We start from the raw sequence: 20,576 nt of genomic DNA, 5'->3' as shown, positions 1-20,576 counted from the left end.
TTTGATTTTCTCGTCACTGTCATATGAAACAAAGTTTAATTCCTCCCTGAACACATGGAATTCCATTATTTTAACATTTTGTGGTTCAAGCAAGGGGGTCCTAATGGTCAAATTCATAAAAATTGAAATATTGTATAATTCAAACAATAAAAAACAAAAGAAATAGTGAGTGAGTGACATCATCGACTCTCTCATTTGGATGTAACTGGCTCGTTCATATAACTATTTTGTTAAAAATAAGCGAAACTTTAAAATGTCAGAACTTTATTATTTTACATCCGATTTTGATGAAGTTTTCAGCGTTATTCATGTTTGATTTTTCTCTTTCTATTCAAAGCAGCTTTTTGTTGGGGTGGACTTGTCCTTTAATATCGTGCTCTACAGAATTACATGGAGCTTTTTTAATTTTGGCCTTTTCAAACCAATATACACTTCTTCTCCTTCTCCTTCTTCTTCTTCTTTCTTCTTCTTCTTCTTCTTCCCGAGCTCTTAATTCTCCAGGGGCCCGTTGCAGAAAGAGTTGCAATCAATCGCAACTCCTAAAATCATGCGTAACTTGATTTTCAACCAATCAACAGCGCGCATTTTTGACTTACGATTGATTTTTTGACGCAACTCTTTCTCAACGGGCCCCAGCTCTTCTTCATTCGAGAATTTCGCGCATGCGCAATTGTACCTGCAAAAACAATACAGCAATGCAAAGTCATCGCGAGAAGGACCATTTCTACACTTTGATGCGACCGAAACTGTAGCGTAGCCGTAGATCATGGTAAGCATTACAGACTTAATGAAATTTGTCACTTATTTTAAAATTTTGTCGTGGATGATTTTGTATGTTCTAAACAGTGTCAACTTTCCATTATATTGAATGAAGAATACAAGAATGACCTCAAACATGAAACAAAATTCCTCTCAGTCCCATTCACCTAAACTCACGTGGAGTTTTTAGCTTCCCTTTCTTAATTCTTTGTTGATGGAATTGGAATGATGAATTGAATGGTGGTGATTTTACCTGATTGCTGATTATATTTATTTTTTCTTTTAATTATGTACGATTTTGAGTGAATTTATTATTGTTTATTGCAGTTTGTCAAAATTTGGATTAAAATTTAATCCAAATTTTGACACAATTCCCATGATGATTACCGTACTGTAAGTACAGTAGAGGCGCACGGCCAATATGGGAGACTCTCTCCAATAGGGGAGACAATCTCCCACATTGGAGACTTGCTTTGCAAAAGGACAAAAGAAACAACACCAACAAAAGCATGATTTTTTCCACCCAAAATTTTGTCTCACTGAGGTCAGAAGCCCATTTGTTTTGTGTGTGATTGACAACAAAAATCCTTATCAAAACAAAAGTAGACGGTGAATTTTTAAAGGAGACGGTGAAAAGGGGTAATTTTTCATGAGGAATCTGCTTATCACATTTTTATTTGCCGCCAAGGTAATCCTTTTGCAGCAAATGTAAACAAAGGAAATTGGTCTCCAAAACTGGAGACTGTCTCTGAAATTGGATACCCAAATTCTTTACAAAAGCCTCTGATATTGGAGATAATCTCCCACATTGGAGACAGTCTCCAATATTGGCCGTGCGCCTCTACTGAAGTAGGTATGTGCGAATACGGGCGCATCGCGAGCGCTGGTTTTGGCTGCACGGTTTTCGCGCGGGTTTCGCTGCAAGTGGCATCGCCTCTGTCTGGGAGGCTCATCGAAAACACTCTAGGCGACACCCCAATACTTACCCGTGCTAATAAACTGGGACTCCACTCACGCGCGTTTGGGCCTCCCTAGCTTAGAACTAAGCACTAATATCACCTTAAAAACTAAATCTACAAGGTATGTATAATCTATTTATAAATTTAATAATGTTTAATCGGTACTCACCGGTTCTTTTGTTGCATTTTCAGACCATTTCTCACAATTCTTCGTAAATATTTGCGGCAAATTTTGTCGCCATAGACAGCTTAGCGTCCATCTTTATTGATAAATGGAGCGCCCTTTACGATAGTTGTTAATGCCGCGGAGAAATCGTTAGGCATTTTGGCCTGTGTTCAAGGCGTTCTTTCTGTTTTATTTTTATATTGAAGATTGTGCATTTGTTGAATAGCGCCGTCTACGTCAGGTATGAGATCGAGTGTATAAATACACTCTTCCAAAATAATTATGATTCCGACCTGGCGCTGTTTAACTTCAATCTCTTTCACCTAAATTAGCGATGAATGCTAGCATTATAAAATATATATTATTAACGTCTGACGAAAAGAATAACCAACCGATCAGCTGACGAGAACGCGAATCACGTGATCTTCATATCAGCTTCGATCGCAAGTCAGAAGAGAGGAGCAGTTGCCCAGAAAATCAGGAAAAAGCCGTGAAAATGTAAGTTCCCCTTCATTTCTTTCAATTTTTTTTATTGCTAACAATGTATTCAATTAGTGAGATCGAAATGTAATGATTAGACAGTACGATAGCTTGTAGTTTTGATAAAATACAAAAATAATCATCTTCACAAAGATTTCTGACACAAAATACTACTGATGTCGCCTATGAGGTCCATACATGTAATGTTGGACCTCATTGGTACTAGGAGTGATCGAAAATGGGGTTTCATGCGCATGCGCACATAGTTGATGCAATCTCGTGCCTTGATACAGACAGTTGAAAATGTGCTCTTTCTGTACATATAAGTTTCAATGTGGATACTCGCCTGTGAAGTGTGGATATCGGAGCTTGAAAGTTCATCAAATTTTTGGATGCGCAAATGATCAAAAATTTTTAATGGTAAGTAGAACTACGATTCAATTATGTATCTGAATTGTTATAGAATATATTCAAATCAACAAAAAAATTAAAATTAAAAGATTCTATCGTTGAGCTGTCCAGATATAAGAGAAGCGAGCTACCCTTGTCACAGCCGGTCTCTCGGCAGTCGAGCTGCCCGATGCGGTGGGCTCCCGTCCGTCTTTCGGCAGTCGAGCTACCGGTACCCGATGCGGAGGGCTTGGTGATGGGAGCGGTCGATAGTGAGTCGTTCATGCTGGATTGAACTGGATCTAAATTGTTTACTTGATAATATTGTGCCTTTTTCTGAAAATGTCTGTCATTATACCGTAGATTGTTATTCTGATATTGATTTAAATATATACATTTTGTCACAAAAACATTCTTTCCTCCTTAGGTTATAGAGTCAACATGTTTTACTTTGATTGTTCAATCATGTTTTATCATTTGGAAACTGGATTCTTTTGGAAGTGGAATATTAATGTTGACTTATTAAATTAAAATGCAAAATCTATAGTGTTTCTTTTTTTTTCTTTTGTAGAAAAAAAATATATTTTGAAACTTTTCAATCATGTTTCATTATTTTGAGACTGAATTTGCTTTTGAAAGGGGAATATCATAAATGTTGACTTTTTAATTAAAATGCAAAAATTGTTAATTTTTCAGTTTCTTTTTTATATATTTTTTAAAGTTTCTTTTTTAAATTATTGTATTGTTTATTTTTTTCATTTTTTGGGGGTCATATTTCATTATTTGGAGACTGGATTTGCTTTTGAAAGGAGAATATCTTAAATGTTGATTTTTTTTATTAAAATGCACGAACTAGATGTTGTTTATTTTTTTGTTGTAATTTTTTTCACTCTTGTAAGAAAATATATGAAAACTCAGAGGAAAGAATATTTCATTTCCAGATGGGTCTAAGTCATGTATTTATGTTTTCTTCATTATTAATTTTACTATTTATTTTTTTATTCACTTTTCTTTTTTTAGGGGCGCAGGTGGGGGTTGTGTTTTGAATTGGAAAATGGGGATGGGATTGGTACAAGTTTTTGTGTCACTTTTGTTTCTCTTGTTTTTTTTTAGTGCTTGTTTGGAGCTTTGATGTCTGTTTTGTTGTTGTTTAGAGCTTTGTTATATATTTTTCCTGGTTGTTTTTTGTTTTGTTTTGAAAGAAATAGACCACTCTTTTCCTTTTCTTTTGGCTTCGACTAATAATTTGAATTTATTTATTTTTCTTTAAAAAGAGAGCTCAAACAGGGCCTTAGTAATACAATGTATGTATACAAATATAAGACATTGACAACTGATAGAATATATTAAAACTTAATTTTCGTCCTTCTTGATACTTGAAATAAATTGCATACAATTCTACATACATATTTTACACTCAGCTGCTCATTCCTTCTAAAAAAATGTAATCACATGTCCATTGTCTCTCAAATCAAAAGCTACATATTATACATGTATAACAAATTGTTGAAACAATAGAATACATAAGGAATTGGTGAAACAATCAAAATCATCAGAAAAAAGCACACATATTTTTATTTGGTCATACAAAGTACAAAAGAAAATGTTTTATATGTAAAAAAGGACCCCCGTACATACACATATACAAAATTACAATACTAAGTTGAAAAAGAGCTTGTAATTTATATCAGAAAAACAAAGAAATACATTAGAAATTACAAAAACAATACTTTAGACAAATTCATTTAGGAAATTATCTACATGATGCTGTCTTGATGCCAACTAAATTATATGAATTATCTATCATAATCACCTTCATTTGGCAAAAAAAGAGGCGAGTAATTGTGATTTTGTGTTATTTGCATAATTAATTAGAATTAATTAGAAGAAATTATTTTACACATAATAAGAAAAATTACAAGATGAATTGATACACATCAATTGAGCATTCTCTCACCTTTCCATTGATACCTAAATTACTTCATAGGACTCAAAAACAAAGAAGTTAGAACCTGTTGAAGACTTGGGTTCAAAATGGTCACAAAAATGGGTTCTGTACTCCATTGACTTTACATTAAGACAATGACCACAAATTTGGATGAATATGCGCAACTTAAACTGGAATAACTTTCTAATTTCTTGATGAAAATTAAAGTTCTTGGTATCATTTTAAAGGTCTTTTTAAGAGCTTTCAAGTGATACCAAATTTATTCATATTCGATGATTTTCATTTTTTTTGTCACATACCTACTGTAAGTGGAAATTTTGTGGAATTTGTTGCCAATGGCAATGCGATCATTTTTTAACAGCCGCAGATCGGTATTTAAATCATTATTTTGGTTGGAATATAAATTGCTTTTGCTGTTTGATTGGTGAGTGTTTAGATCTGTTTAGTTTTTAAGAAGACGTTGGGTCGATCGCCCAGGTGTGTTGATTGATCCGATGTACTTTGAATAGCCGTAATCCCCATGGTCCTTACCCGGTGCTCTGCCATCATACCAGGCCAGCCGCGCCTCCGTTTTGCCTTTCCCGATGTCCGCCCCGCAAAGGAAAGTTGTGCTAAATGTAAAAAAAGCTCATGATTGGATCAAAACAATGCTGAGGTATGCCGATTTTGAGCTAGAATTATGATCAGAAAATACAATTTCGTCGCTGAAATGTTAATTAAAACCATTCACAGATGGGTAAGTGACTTTGTGATTATGGAGTGTGCAGCGTGTATTCAAGAACCTGTGAATATGTTTTGAAGCTACCAAGCGCGAAAAATTAATCCCGCGAAAATATTAGCGTTTACAGTAGCTGGGCCTGACCTGGGGAGAAAATTGGGATCGTGCGAGGCCCAGTTTACAGGGTCTGTCAGCTGTCTCAGTATTCAAAGATTTCTCCACACAAGAAAAATCTTGGAAAGTTCATTACCCGTCAAATGCTGACACCAATCGAGTGCGCTAGTCAATGTTGTTAACAATCAAGTTACATTTTATAACAAGATTATTGGAAGACGAATAAACAGTGAAAATGGGGGAATTGAGCTCCCTGAATCTATATTTGGCAAGAGTTCCATATGCACCCCCACTAAAATTGAAAATAAAAACATGGAGAATGTTCAGAATTATATATCTAGCCCAAATATAGAACATATATGATGGGGGAGTGAAAATGCATACCAAAATATGGCTTTATTCCGTCAAATTTGGAGCAGGATCTAGTGCGTGTAATTGTCCATAGACATCAGTTTATTTAGTCAGTAAAGGGTCTGTGAGTCAAGACTAGTCAAACTATCGGCTGATAATCGTTAAAATACCCCTTCCAAGTCTCAGCAATCTTTTGTTATTTTTGGTGGGGGGTGCATCCTGGTAATTGCAGTCTATGTCCCATGGGGAGGTGAAAAAAATTTATCAAGACATGATTTGTCTCTGTTCTGGGACAATCTCTCTCTTGTATCCTTCTTCCGTTAAGGTCGGAGATCACTGGTATCAGTAGAAATGAATTCAGACACTCAATCTCAATTTTGGAACAGCTCCGGATCAGTTCTTGATTCCAGATGTAAATGAAATTTAGGTGATCAGTTAGGTCTATATTTTGTAGAGTAAATCTTGGCAAAATTGAGCTGGAATTTGTTTACCAAAATGGCTAGGAAAGTCTATAGCACCTGAAACAAAGCACAAATTGAAGAAAATGCGGAATCTGCATCATATTTCTGATGCACATTGAGTGTGTGTGTGTGTATTTGAGTTTTGTCAGAGGTGTATCAATCAGATATGATTATTTACGTCTGGGACCGACCTTTAACGTCAATATCCGAAAGACGTGACCAGGGCCCGAATCTCTGCATCAATTAGTAACTTCCCCACATAGCTTGGATTACAGGCGCATGTCACAAGTCACAACACCCAGTGGCTTAGTCTTAGATCAGCTTTAGCCCATATTTAAGATATGAGGTAACCAAAATTTATAAGGAAGAGCTATTTGGTTTTCTTTTTAACTATTAAATGTCAACCATTTTGATGGAAAATATATGAAACTCCTAGTCACTTGTTGCCCACTTTTCACTCGTAACCACCTTGGCAGTGCCAAGTCTCTGTAGTATAGAGCACCTAAGTGACAGAACATAGACTGGTAGAATCTCAATAATTTAAATTAGAAAGAAAAACACTTCAACATTTGTATCTATTTTGTTTAAACCTGTACATAGTTCCAAGCATAATTAGAAAAAGAAGAAACAGAAAATCTAGCCTTGTGCCTAGACACATAATAATTAAGTGTAGTTTAGACTGATTAAGACAGAAATTCTCTGTAGTAGGGAGCATGTTATTTGGGTAGGGTCTACCGTATTTGCCAGCGTAAAGGCTGCGGCGGTGTATAGGCTTCACCCCCGATTTTGCGAATCATCTTTTAAAAAAAGAGGATATTTGAGGATAAAAAAGTCTGCTAAAAAAAATTATGTGAAACGAATGCCAGAAATCCCAGCGAAACAAAAGTCTGACAAAAAACTTGGCGGGACAAATTTTCAACAATCGGTGCAGAATGTGAAATAATAAGCACATGAATGAGTTTCAATGTTATATTTCTTACGTATTATTTCATTTTGGGGGGAAAGGTGACGTATGAGATAAATATAGATGAAAGTGAAAGAAATCCACCACCATCGGCGTAGAAGGTATAAATGAACGGCGGAGGCAAACAAGCGCGGCAGAGATATGTTTCAAAGTTTTATTTCTTTTGATTAATGTCTTAATTTCTTCAACATTTTGATGAGACCGTCATGAGCGAAAAAGTTGAAATTGAAATGATAGAACATAAATAAATCCACAAGCAGGAGTGGTGTTTCAATGTTTTTCACACACAAAAATGGACCAGTGACCTATTTCAAGGAAAATAACCTGAGAGATTAAACAGAAAAACAAAATTTAATGCTTGAAATCTTTGTACTTTCTTCTTCTAGGGTCAAAACCAATCAGGAGGACCTGGCGGTGGTGGAAGGAATGGTGACAAGAAAGATGACAAGGTTAGTAGACCTGATGCTGTTACTGGGTTTTTTTTTCTTCTTTATTATTAGTATTCTGTCATCCTCATCTTCATTGCTTTCATTCAACAGAAGATTTGTAAGAAAATTATTATCCTTCTGTACAATGATTCTGATTCAATTTTGCTTTACTCCAGTTCTCTTCTTTATTTATGTCTAGAATCTGTTTTTTTTTACTCTTAACATGCCACATTAATTTGTATTGAAAAGTAGTGTATTTTCTATTTAATGATTAGAAAAATATGGGAAAGCCTTGCTTGGTATAAATGATTGGAAATTAATCCACAGACACAACACAAGGAATATTGTTGTTTAGCAAAGACTACTGCCAGCAATAAATAGAAAATTGATTTTCACAATTGCATAGATGATATGTACAATTGCACAAAAAAACATGCTATAAACAAAGAAACATGCTATAAAGGGTTAAGAGGGATGGGTAGAGATAAAACCTATTTCTCCCATTTTCTGATGTATATGAACCTTTTTTGTTCTAGGACAAGAAGAAGAAGTATGAGCCTCCAGTTCCAACCCGTGTCGGTAAAAAGAAGAGGAGAACTAAAGGACCAGACACAGCTAGCAAACTACCACAAGGTGTGTATTTGATATAGCTTTGTAATCCCCTATTTTAACCAGAATGAGTGAATTGAATTCAAAATTATTCTTACATGTATTCATTTGTTTTTATTTATCTTTATTTTTGCTGTTCTTTTTACATTTTTTTAATGTAACTGTTTATGGCTTGTTTGTTGCTTTGTCAGTGAAGGTTAAAATCTGCATTTTTACCTTGGATATCATATTGATGACACAATGTTTGCTGAGGCAACAATTGCTCTGGGTTTTATTTTGTCTAATACATGGGGTTAGGGTTGCAGTAGGGTTTTACGGTAGGTGTTTTACGGTAGCTGCTTTAGGATAGGGTATAGTGTTAAATCCAGGGTTGAAGTTGGTCATTCCATTAGTGTGTGGAATTTACAGGGTAGCAATTGTCGCCGTATCTATTTTCATGGACCCATCATATTATCTTGTTTCAAATTGTATTATCTTGAATTGAATTGAAACTAAAATGTCAGTTCAACTGCTTATCAAACTAAAAGTACCTGTACATGTATGTAATGTCAGTATGTCTTTTCACCAGAATATTAGGCTTGGACTTGGGGACACATTTTGAATGATATTTTCACTTTTAATTTATCTATTATCATTCAGAAAATGGCAAAGGGCCATCGAATCATGATTGATTTGTTGTATATCTATCATTTGCAGTCACCCCACACACAAAATGCAGGCTCCGGCTTCTGAAGATGGAACGCATCAAAGATTACTTATTGATGGAGGAAGAATTCATTCGCAATCAGGAGAGACTCAAACCACAAGAAGAGAAAGATGAGGTAAGCATATGCTCTTGTCAAAGTTACTGTAGATTATTTGCTAGACCAGGAATTTATCTTGTTTTACTTAGTTATACATTTACTTCAAATTTAATGCAAAATACATAATTTTTGCTTTATTCTAATTGGTGTTTTTATGGAATCAAAATATTGATCACTCATTGGTATAAAATCCAATATTGAAAATATAATTAATTGGGGCATCTCAGTCTAAATTAGTACTTTATACATTCATATGTTCATGTATTATTTTAAGAGCACTTTTATGAAACATGAAGCATTTAAAATGTATATAACATCCAATCTGTTTTCAACTTATTTTTATAATATGTTGTAAGCTAATTTCATTTATTTATGTACCCACCCATAAGAAAACATTTATCTGTAATTCCTTAGCCCCCATTTCCCTCTACACAGAATAGTCCACTAGACCGATGGCGCATGATATATGCTGTATTTTTTGTTACTAGCAATGGATTTATGTCGTTAATCTGTGTTTGTAGGAAGAGCGCTCGAAGGTAGATGATCTGAGAGGTACCCCAATGTCAGTAGGTTCTCTAGAGGAGATCATTGATGATAACCATGCCATCGTCTCAGCATCAGTAGGCTCAGAATACTATGTCAGTATCTTGTCTTTTGTTGACAAGGATCAGTTAGAGCCGGGCTGCACAGTCTTACTTAATCACAAGGTTAGTTCAAACTGGGAATCAGTATTCATCAATAAGTGTATTTTTATTTAAGTATTCTTCTACTCTTACTTTCATACAAATACTGATGTTTTTATGAACCATTTTGATATTTTGTGTACCACTGTGATGTCTATATATACACTTAACAGGATACTAATATATGTATCCTTGGTAAATTCTACCACTGGTAATTGAGCAATTATTAGTTACACAAAAATGAAAAACTATAAGTTTTTACTAACTAGTTTTGTTATGTTTTAATGCTCAAGAAAATAACAAGTCACCACTGCTGTAGTAGATAAGTTTACAGTTTGTTAACATTGTACGAACTAGATGAGCAGATTCCCATACTTGTTGTATATTGTTGGATAATGGCATTTGTTATCACTCTTCATTTCCAGGTGGGAATTTGATTTAAATCCAACTTTTTTTTACACCCCCCCCCCCTCAAAAAAAAATCACTTGAATTTTCAGAGCATTCATTTTCATTAAAGATCCTTGTGACTTAATATCGATTTTTTTTAAATTAATGAAGCGATTTTATTTCCTTTTGAAATTGAATTCTGAAGTTGTATTATTGTACGTTGCAGGTTTTAGCTATTGTTGGAGTGCTAGGAGATGATACAGACCCAATGGTATCAGTGATGAAGTTGGAGAAAGCACCACAAGAATCATATGCTGACATAGGAGGTCTTGACACACAAATTCAAGAAATTAAGGTATGTTCCTTTCCAGGCATAAAATTGATATTTCTTTTTTGTTTCAAGAGCTAGTCTTTCTTCAATTTTCTCTTTATTCTAAATTCATTTTGTATTGAACTCAGTAGCAATCACTGATGGGTGATTCATCCCTAAGATGTGTATTTCCTAAGTGTTCTCCTCATATACCGTTTATTTGAAGTGTTGTGTTTTGTAAATTTGGTAGCTAAGGAAACAAAACAACAAAAAATGTGAAGGCGATTTGGTATACAAATGATGCATGCTCATGAGGTCATTAGGTGATGTATCCTCACGCGAGTTGAGGCTCTGTTCAATCCATTGCACCAAGCCTAACGGCTTCGTGCAATGGGTTAGAGAGGGGATAGGTCGCATAATGGACGAGTGAAGACGTGCATCATTTGGCTTATACAACAAATTTTCTAGATTTTGTTATTTGACAATAGAGAAGAAAAAAAAACAAAAGCAGATGGAATTAAGACATATTTTGCCTTTGTCTGACAATTCATTTTCTCTGGAAATGTAATTATTTTCTTGGTGTATGAAAGCACTTTGACGCACTTTGATTCATAAATCTGAGTGCGCACAGTCAGCCTTTTTGTTGATGTGCTTACTTCGATGCGCGCCAACACACACACATACAAAATGTACGTACACCCACACATGCTTAGTGGTACACACTGAAGGAGAGTGCTCAACCGTGCAATGGAAAAATGAAAAATGCATGGTCGCCGTGCAATGGAAAATGAAATTTGCATGCAGCACAAAATGGATCAAATATTGAATGGCTTTCAACCAATCAAATTACAGGAATCTTTGTATGAATTGTATAAATGTAGCTATCTTTCCAAAGTGAGACTGAGGAAAGATAGCATTTATATTTATATCGCAGAGGAAGTGATAGTTTGTCTCATCCATTAAAACCAAAAGGTTATTATTTGTTTTATATTCCTTGTTGGAAATGATAAAAGCTGAGAAAAAGGTATCATCTTCATTGATATCGCAGGGGAAGTGATAAGTTGTCTCATCCACTAAAACTATAGATAGCAATAGCTGGATAGATCTTTGATTCCAATAACTGTTCCACACAACAAAGTTCCACACCATGGTTCCACAACAAAGTTCCACTTCTCCTATTGCTTGTGGTGTTTCACGCGCATTGGTACATATATGTCACTTCGTACTGTTAATTGTGTCATGGAGTACGTGTAGCTTCAAGGTCGTACATGCAGCCATGTACAACGAGCTCCATCCCGCTTTTGGACATCGATGACTAAAACCAATTGGTGATTATTTGTTTTATATTCCACATTGGGATTGATGTAGGAAAGGAAACATTTCTCTTTTTAAAAATGGCACCTAAACTTAAATCATATATATGACTTTCTTTGTAGGAATCTGTTGAGCTACCCCTTACCCATCCTGAGTATTATGAAGAGATGGGTATCAGACCTCCTAAGGGTGTCATTCTGTATGGAGCACCGGGAACAGGTGAGCTTACTCTCTCAAACCATCTATACCTTTCATTATCATGGTTCTAACTCTTGAATTAAGGGGCTGATCTAGCCTTCATGATATTTTTTGTATATATTTGTTTTATGAGAAGCTCTTGCAATGTGTTTTATTCAATTTGCCATTCCCGGGTACATAATTTCAAAGTTACAGATGATTTTGTATGTCTGCATTACAGATTAAATAAAACGCTATTGTAAATTGGATAAACAAGATCGTATTTCAATAAATTTCAATAAAATCTTTGTTAAATGTCATAAACAATGTGTTATCTCCCATGGTGAAGAGCATGTATTAGATCCAACTTAGCAATTTTTTTTCATCAATAAAGCATCAAATTGTCCCAGAAGACTTACTGTATTCTGTTTTTTGCTTTACAGCATAAATATGGACATAATCTAGAATCTTTTTATCCTGATATAATAAATGAATTCAAATAATACCAAGGTAATATCTATTTTACTGTCATATGGCTATCGAATGAGGAAGATGGCCCACAGCTTCCCATATAACTGGAATCAGTTTCATCTTCAGTCATGATTTCATGTCACCGACTTATGCTAGATTATTTGGAAATTAGATGAACTGTGATTATATTAATTGTGTGTAGACCATCCAGCTGAGTCTAGACCATTGTAATCATGTTTGCAAAGTACAGTCTTCAAGTATTCACGCATTATTCTCTATGCCCCTCATTTCAGGCAAAACTCTTCTAGCTAAAGCTGTTGCCAATCAAACCTCAGCCACGTTTCTTCGAGTTGTCGGCTCAGAACTCATTCAAAAATACTTGGTAAGATTTGACTGTACCATTTCATATTTCACTAATTTGCTTATCCTTTCCACCAATATTCTACTTTTTTACGTTTTCATTTCTGCATGTGAGCAATAAATCAAAGGTGTCATCAAACTTTTGAATATGTTAAAAATTACAATATTGTAAAAATTCTTATTGATGAAAGTTGGGCTTTTATATGATGAATAATTCATCAGAATATTTGTCTCTTTTTTTTTTATCCCCCTCTGTGATATCTGAATATCGTAAGGATGCAAAAAAAATGCACGAGTTAGGCATTAATTTATAAATTATTTGTGTCTCACTTCTTATGAATCTGAAAGTAAAATGTTTTTAAAAGAAAAGTTGTTTTGCCTTTCTTCTTTTTTTTATAGAGTATTCTGTATTTAGGTTTATCCATCTAATCAGTTAGGCCTTTGCCTTTTAATTGACACATGATTTCATGATTATTGATGTTTTATTAATTTTTTTTAAGGGTGATGGTCCAAAGCTTGTAAGAGAGTTGTTCAGAGTGGCGGAAGAGCATGCACCATCAATAGTCTTCATTGATGAAATTGATGCTATAGGAACAAAGAGGTATGAATCACACCTTAATATCAATTGATAAATTGTATTTCAGCAGATATAATGGCATGGGGGAGGGGGAGTACAGGGCTCCTTTCCCAAATTTTGCTTTCAATATTTACATATTTTATTGCATTTTTGTTCATAAAATTTGCACCAGATACTTCATTATCAATTTGAAACACCCTCGTTATTAGCTCAGTGCCTTCGCTCTTTTGTTTGTGTGTATTCTTGAGTATTTTCATATGCTCCCTTAAACGAACATCCCTCATATGGTCATGTTTAATTCACATTTCATGATGTTTTTATTTCCAACTAGTAGCGAATTGCTTGGTGATGAAATTGTAAATAAGTACAGTCCGACCTCTCTTATCCGGCCTCCCCTTATCCGGATCTCTCTATTATCCGGACGCACACTTGCCGAGATTTTTTATTTCTTTATTTTTTTTTTAATTCAATCTAGTACGTGAGGAAATGAGATTTCAATCTAAACTCAATCATATACGCAAACTCACTTTGATTACATATATTTTCCAATATAGTCTACCTACAACAACATTATTTTTCATGAAAATATCTCACCCAAATCACCAAAAGAACTTAGGCATGATAATTTTCAGTAAATTAGGGCGCAGGGCAAACATTTCATCACGTTTCTCTTTTTGCTTCCCGGGAAAAACAACACATGTCTCGCTAGCTAACGTTAGGCCTCAATACGGACAGCGCCATCTATCATGTTTGAGCCTACAGTCAGTGTAACAATGGCTGACATTGCGAAGCTGCGATACCCACCGCGATGATCTAATTGTAAAACTTAGTTTCATTGAGTCATTCTCTTTCTTTCGAGGTATGCTCGATGTACATGTATATCTCAATCATTTTATCAGGTAAATTATCCAACAGTTTTGGCCATCGATCGATTTCATTTCCGTAAAAATACCGCCTATAATTTGCACTGACACTGCAGTGAATACTGTCTGTACGCCCACTACAATAGATAACGTGTAGCTACCGCCGTTGGCCTGGGGAGGCAGCCAGCAGCGCAGCTGTGTGTACTTAATATTGGGTCTCCCAGATCCAGATAAATCCCTTATCCAAATTGGTGCTGGTCCCAACGTGTCCGGATAAGAGAGGTCGGACTGTACACTCAAAACTCAGTTGCAGTGGGACATCTGTGATGCAATTGTTTGGTAAAAATTGTTGCTACATGCATGGGCAAGCTTGCTTCACCTCATTTCTCACAATGGTCCAAGATAGATAGTCTTTTCAAATATGCAACACATCAAGAGATGCGCATCCTTGGTAAATGTGTTTCATCATCATAAAGTCTGGGATCTTACTGTGTGCAGCTGAAAAGCTAAACACAGTGGTAATGCACTGACTCCTTCACACCATGACATAAAATTGTGTTCCTAAACATGACATGAGGAGAATGTTAGTCATACTAGCCTGACTATGCATCACTGAGGTTGCGTATATGATTGAAAAAAAACAGTTTATTTTTGAGGGACTATAGAAATATGACTTTGAGTTTTAAAAGACAAAGAGCTAACACCAAAAATCAACCGCAGATTGATTATTGATTTGAATCATACACAGGGTCTTGTTGCGCATGTAAATGAGACTGAAAAATATGATGACTTTTTAGACATTTATATTTAAATATTTTACAACATATTCATGATATTTAGACTTAATCTAAATTTGAATGTTTTTTTTTTATGTGAACAGGTATGAATCCAACTCAGGTGGAGAACGTGAGATTCAGAGAACTATGTTAGAACTTCTCAATCAACTTGATGGGTTTGACTCTAGGGGTGATGTCAAGGTTATAATGGCTACTAATAGGATTGAGACTCTAGATCCAGCCCTTATTAGACCAGGTAAACAAATTGATGTGTTTGTAAAAACAAATAAATAAACAATTGCCTTGATAGGTTATACTCAGGGGGTGATGTCAAGGTCATTATGGTTACTAATAGGATTGACACTCTAGATCCTGCCCTGATTAGACCAGGTAAACAAATTGATGTGTTTGTAAAACAAATAAATAAACAATTGCCTTGATAGGTTATACTCAGGGGGTGATGTCAAGGTCATTATGGTTACTAATAGGATTGAGACTCTAGATCCTGCCCTGATTAGACCAAGTAAACAAATTGATGTGTTTGTAAAAACAAATAAATAAACAATTGCCTTGATAGGTTATACTCAGGGGGTGATGTCAAGGTCATTATGGTTACTAATAGGATTGAGACTCTAGATCCTGCCCTGATTAGACCAAGTAAACAAATTGATGTGTTTGTAAACAAGTTAATGAAAAAATCAGCTTGTTGCTTTTGATTCTAGGAATGTCAAGGTCATTATGGCTACTTACAGCTTTACATGTTTGGTTGTATCTGACCCTAAAACATAAAGCTTAGCGGCAGATCGTGGGACTGATTTCAATTTTTTATTGATTTCCTTGATTATTGTAAAACTAACCCCATGATCAATCGCTAAGCTTTATGTTATGTGCCCTGTTCTGAATTTTTGATGGACTGATTTGAGGTCAACTGATGCGAGATGTCTTGGGGCCCGTTGCAGAGAGTTGCAATGAAATTCATGCATTTGGGACTTATGCTTGATTTTTTGTTTACTTGCGCATAAACTCAATTCTTCCTGCAATGGGTACCAGATGTAGTTCATATCTTATAACTACAATATTCAATAATGTCTTTCATGTTATCATTCTCAGGACGTATTGACCGTAAGATTGAATTCCCTCTCCCCGATGAGAAGACAAAGAGGAGAATTTTCAACATCCACACCAGCCGCATGACCCTAGCTGAGGATGTAAACCTTGATGAATACATCACCTCAAAGGATGATTTATCAGGAGCTGATATTAAGGTTAGTATTTAAGAAACTATCATTTAAATTGGAAGAGGACCTGGGAATCCAGACATCTGAATCTACTGAAAGGGAAGTATTTACCATGAAATATTTGAGTATTGCTTTATTGCTCTCAGACCCTGTTTCTTGAAAGTTGAAACCATCAAAGTCTTGTAACTCAATTTCAGTTTTAATAGGACCTGGAAAAAAAGGAGCATCTAAAAAGCAAATCTGAGTGGCTCTGAGAATGAGATCTCCCCCCCCCCCCAAAAAAAAAAAATGATCAAGATGAACATTATACAAATGAGATACGAAATAGGCCTGTATTGTTTAGTGGCTGAATGTAAAAGATCTGTTTGGTTTAGATATTGATGATATCAATCCAACGACAGGCAAAATATCATGTCTTGTTCCTGCTTTTTATGTCTTGCTACCTACTATCTGAAAATACGGTCCTGCCAAAACTGCTATTGAGCTCTATTAGTCAAGTCCTGTCCACCTCAACAGGAAGTTTATTTGAATAAGGAGATAAACTAAACTAGCATAATACTGAAAAACTTCCTCAAATGGTATGTAATGGCAGTGAGGTATGACATTAGCCATTCATGTTTAATCTTGAATTCAGCCATTAATCATTTTAGTCATTATTGAATGGTTTATGTATATTTTTATAAAGTTTACAATATGCTCATTTCTTTTTGACAATTTTCTCAATCACTTAAAATTTCTTAAAAGTGTATATTTTTATCTTTTTACAATCTTTCTACAGGCTATCTGTACAGAGGCGGGTCTTATGGCATTACGTGAGCGCAGGATGAAGGTGACCAATGAAGACTTCAAGAAGTCAAAAGAAAATGTCTTGTATCGAAAGACTGAAGGCACCCCAGAGGGACTCTACCTTTAAGATTGATGTCCAGAATTTATTAGTTAGATGAGGAAGGGGTGATTGAGGGGAGTGGGAGATGGGGGGGGGGGGGTACCCAGGCATGTTAACTTATTCCATTAATGAATTGTGTTCAAAGGCAAAATAGTGTCTTTTGGGGGTTCCAAGACATTTTCTCCAGTGACCATCGCTCCGATGGAAAGTCTGCATGTTAAACCAAACATAAAATCTAATTTTCAAATTCAAATAAACCCTAATCCTTATCTTTACATTATTCTGAATCAAAAACTCTATTACAATCCTAACACTAACCCCATGCAGTCTGAGAAAGTAAGACCAGAGAAAATGTCGCAGGAGCAAATGTCATGTCACCCTATTTTGTGCTGTTGTTACGTTCTAATGTAATTTTTAGGGTTGGATTTAGCTTCTCTGATTAGGGAAGTGACTACAAAAATACTAGTCTTGTATACAGCTGTGCCATTCATCTATTGACACTGATATGTTATCTCCCTTCCTATATATTTATCAGAATGGTGTCCAGGGTAAACATCTCTGATTGGACAATCATTTCATGGAACCTCAAATAGATTCCTTGGGCTGTTTGGATAGGCACACCAGGATATAAACATTTTTGTGTCACTGTCATAAATCAACTTTGCTGTTAGTTTTGTTGTAAGGAAATGTATTTGTTATTCCGTGCAGGGGCCCGTTTCATAAAGGACTTGCAACTACTATGGCAACAGGGCTCAGCAGCCAATCAAATTCAAGGTTACCATGGTAGTTGTCATAATGGCAAAGTTACATCAGTTGTAACTCTTTATGAAACGGGCCCTAGAAATGAAGTGTGTTTTTTCTACTGTACTTGAAAATATTTTTATTTCTACATACAAGGTAGAATGAATCATGGACTTTTGTACTATAAAGAACTGTGATTGATCCAGATCAATTGCAATGTCAAGATTGATCTCAAACAATCTCAAAACAAGTACATGTACACAATTGAGATTGATTGATTGATTTCATTTATTTTCCATTAAAAATATACAAAGTCAAGAATATACAAACAAACATTACAAAGTATAAAAATGAGACATTATACATATGACGTATCATATACATACTTTTAAAAAATACACAACAGTTCATTATATGTATATATATATCAGGAAAATTGGATGCCCATGAAAGCAGTATGCTTGTTAAGTTGGGTCACCCCAAAAAATATATTAATCGGTAAATGATAGAATACAAAGATTAATCTCAAGATGCAATTAATCTGAGTCAATGACAGTTCTTTAATAGACAGGGTCCAGGCTACATCTTCCAAATTATTGAAATACGATCTTGTTTATCCAATTTACATTAATATGGAATTTTATATTGAATAATATATTCACATAAGGAAAACATGTTTGGTCAAAGTATTGATATTGGGATATAATTAACAAATTATCACATGACTTAAAGTGGAGCGGGTGTTATGTAGATCCTGTGTGGTGTTTCATATTTTTGTTCATAGGTAACACACAACTTCATGCATGCTTTATGTTCTTAGTGCTAAGACAGATATATAGGGATATATGTGTATCACAAAGCACAAGAAAAGGTCACATGTCATGTGTTAAGTCATTAAAAATGACCAGCTTTAGAAAACGGCCCCCTGGCATGATTGGTTTTGGTTTTGTAATTTTGTCTATTTTCATTATGATAAGACCAATTACAATGTTTTACACTGTCATTGTCATTGCCATAATTGAATGGACGTCGATACTTGGAACTCGGTTTGCATATGTGACTTGTAGCTATGACAGGTAGTTATGATGCAAGCTTTCAGCTTCATTAGAGTGATGAATTATATGAGTATTTTCTTTAAGAATGTTCGGATGCCAGTTTCCACGTGAGAGTAAAAATTTATGTACAACCAAGACTTAATAAAAACACAAAAGCAATCTACATATCATATGTGTATTTTTTATCACCCTTTATTCATAGTTAGTCATTCATGATTACCGGTTATATTAATACTGCACCATCAATTTAATATATCCATGTGCATCATATAAAATTGCCACATATTAAGATTTACAAATAACCATCAACTAAGTTATATCAGCCCATTAACACCAAATTGTCATCCATATACACATTGCACCATTTAAATTGACTCATAGAAAAGAAACCAATAATCTGTGAGAAAATATTCAAAATAATATAGCCTTTATGAATACAACCATACATATACATATAAAATTTCCAAAAAGATGCATACACACCAACCATGAATGAATTGACATGTTAATTTATAAAACACAGATAACAAGCTGAGATAATAATACATGCGTTTTGTATCCTCTGGCGAAAGGTGCTACTTAAGTTATTTTAATTGTCTTCTTCAATAGAGCAATTTACAATACTCCAAAAGGTGTATGGAAGCTTAAAAATGCCACCCAATTGTTAAGATAATCTCAGGAAATTGAGATTTTATGAAGAAAAAAATTCAAAGCACAATTTCTTTGATCTCATCATGAAGACATCCATTGGAAGAGATGATCAGATGGTGATATTCTGGATCTTGTCATGTCTTCATCTTATAGAAGAGATAATCAAATGGCAGGATCTAAGATATCATAGTGACATCCCATCCCTAAGCAGAAATGATCTGATCCTGGATCTCACATCTAAATCCTTAGAGGAGGTGATCAGATGATGAGATCCCAGGGGGCTGTTTCATAAACCTGTACATAAGTTAAGAGCGACTTTAAGAACGACTGGTGAACCCTTCTTATTCGCGCTAAACAATCGCCAATTCAATACCATTTACCACAAGAAAGGATCACCAGTCGTTCTTAAAGTTGCTCTTTACTTACAAACAGCTTTATGAAACACCCACAGATCTCAACATGTTGACATCCCTTAGCAGAGATCTGGCCCCCGTCTTTCAAAGAGTTACGATTGATCCGATCAATCACAGCTATGGACAGCCAGCAATGTTAACATTTTTTATGTATGTTTGTTCAAAATATTTTCTATGATGAATATTCATGCATTCATTATTTTCTTGAAAATTCACTGTTTCTCTTTGTTTACAAGGGACATTGTGCAAATTTCTATAAAAGAAATTATGACGATGGATTTCCATAGAGTTATGATTGATCCAATCAAGTGTAACTCTTTGTAAGACGGTGCCCAGATGACGTAATCTTAGATCTCATCATGTTGACTTCCTTGAGAAGAAATGATAGGATCTCAAAAGACGATTCCACTTGTTGTAGTGTTGCTTGTGCACACATGGTGTAGGACAATCGGTTGCGTGAGGATCGGTCATCCCATCATCTCTTCTAAAGGATGTTGATATCTCATCAATTCCACAGGATGTT

At 35.0% G+C, this 20,576-nt stretch overlaps 1 protein-coding gene across 1 annotated transcript; it reads left to right on the top strand.

The window, feature by feature from the left end:
* Window positions 1–549: 549 nt before the first annotated feature.
* LOC129264748 (26S proteasome regulatory subunit 4) lies at window positions 550–19,152 on the top strand. Its single transcript, XM_064102202.1, has 12 exons — window positions 550–769; window positions 7,697–7,759; window positions 8,275–8,371; window positions 9,044–9,168; window positions 9,672–9,857; window positions 10,448–10,576; window positions 11,968–12,064; window positions 12,787–12,875; window positions 13,354–13,454; window positions 15,174–15,325; window positions 16,180–16,334; window positions 17,086–19,152. The coding sequence occupies exons 1-12, from the start codon at window positions 767–769 to the stop codon at window positions 17,218–17,220; spliced, it is 1,332 nt and encodes a 443-aa protein (XP_063958272.1). The 5' UTR covers window positions 550–766; the 3' UTR covers window positions 17,221–19,152.
* The last annotated feature ends 1,424 nt before the right edge of the window (window positions 19,153–20,576 follow it).

The sequence above is a fragment of the Lytechinus pictus genome, chromosome 7 (genome assembly GCF_037042905.1).
Source record: "Lytechinus pictus isolate F3 Inbred chromosome 7, Lp3.0, whole genome shotgun sequence".
NCBI classification, from domain to species: domain Eukaryota; kingdom Metazoa; phylum Echinodermata; class Echinoidea; order Temnopleuroida; family Toxopneustidae; genus Lytechinus; species Lytechinus pictus.
Note: the sequence above shows the minus strand (reverse complement) of the source record. Positions and strands in the feature narration are given on the sequence as shown.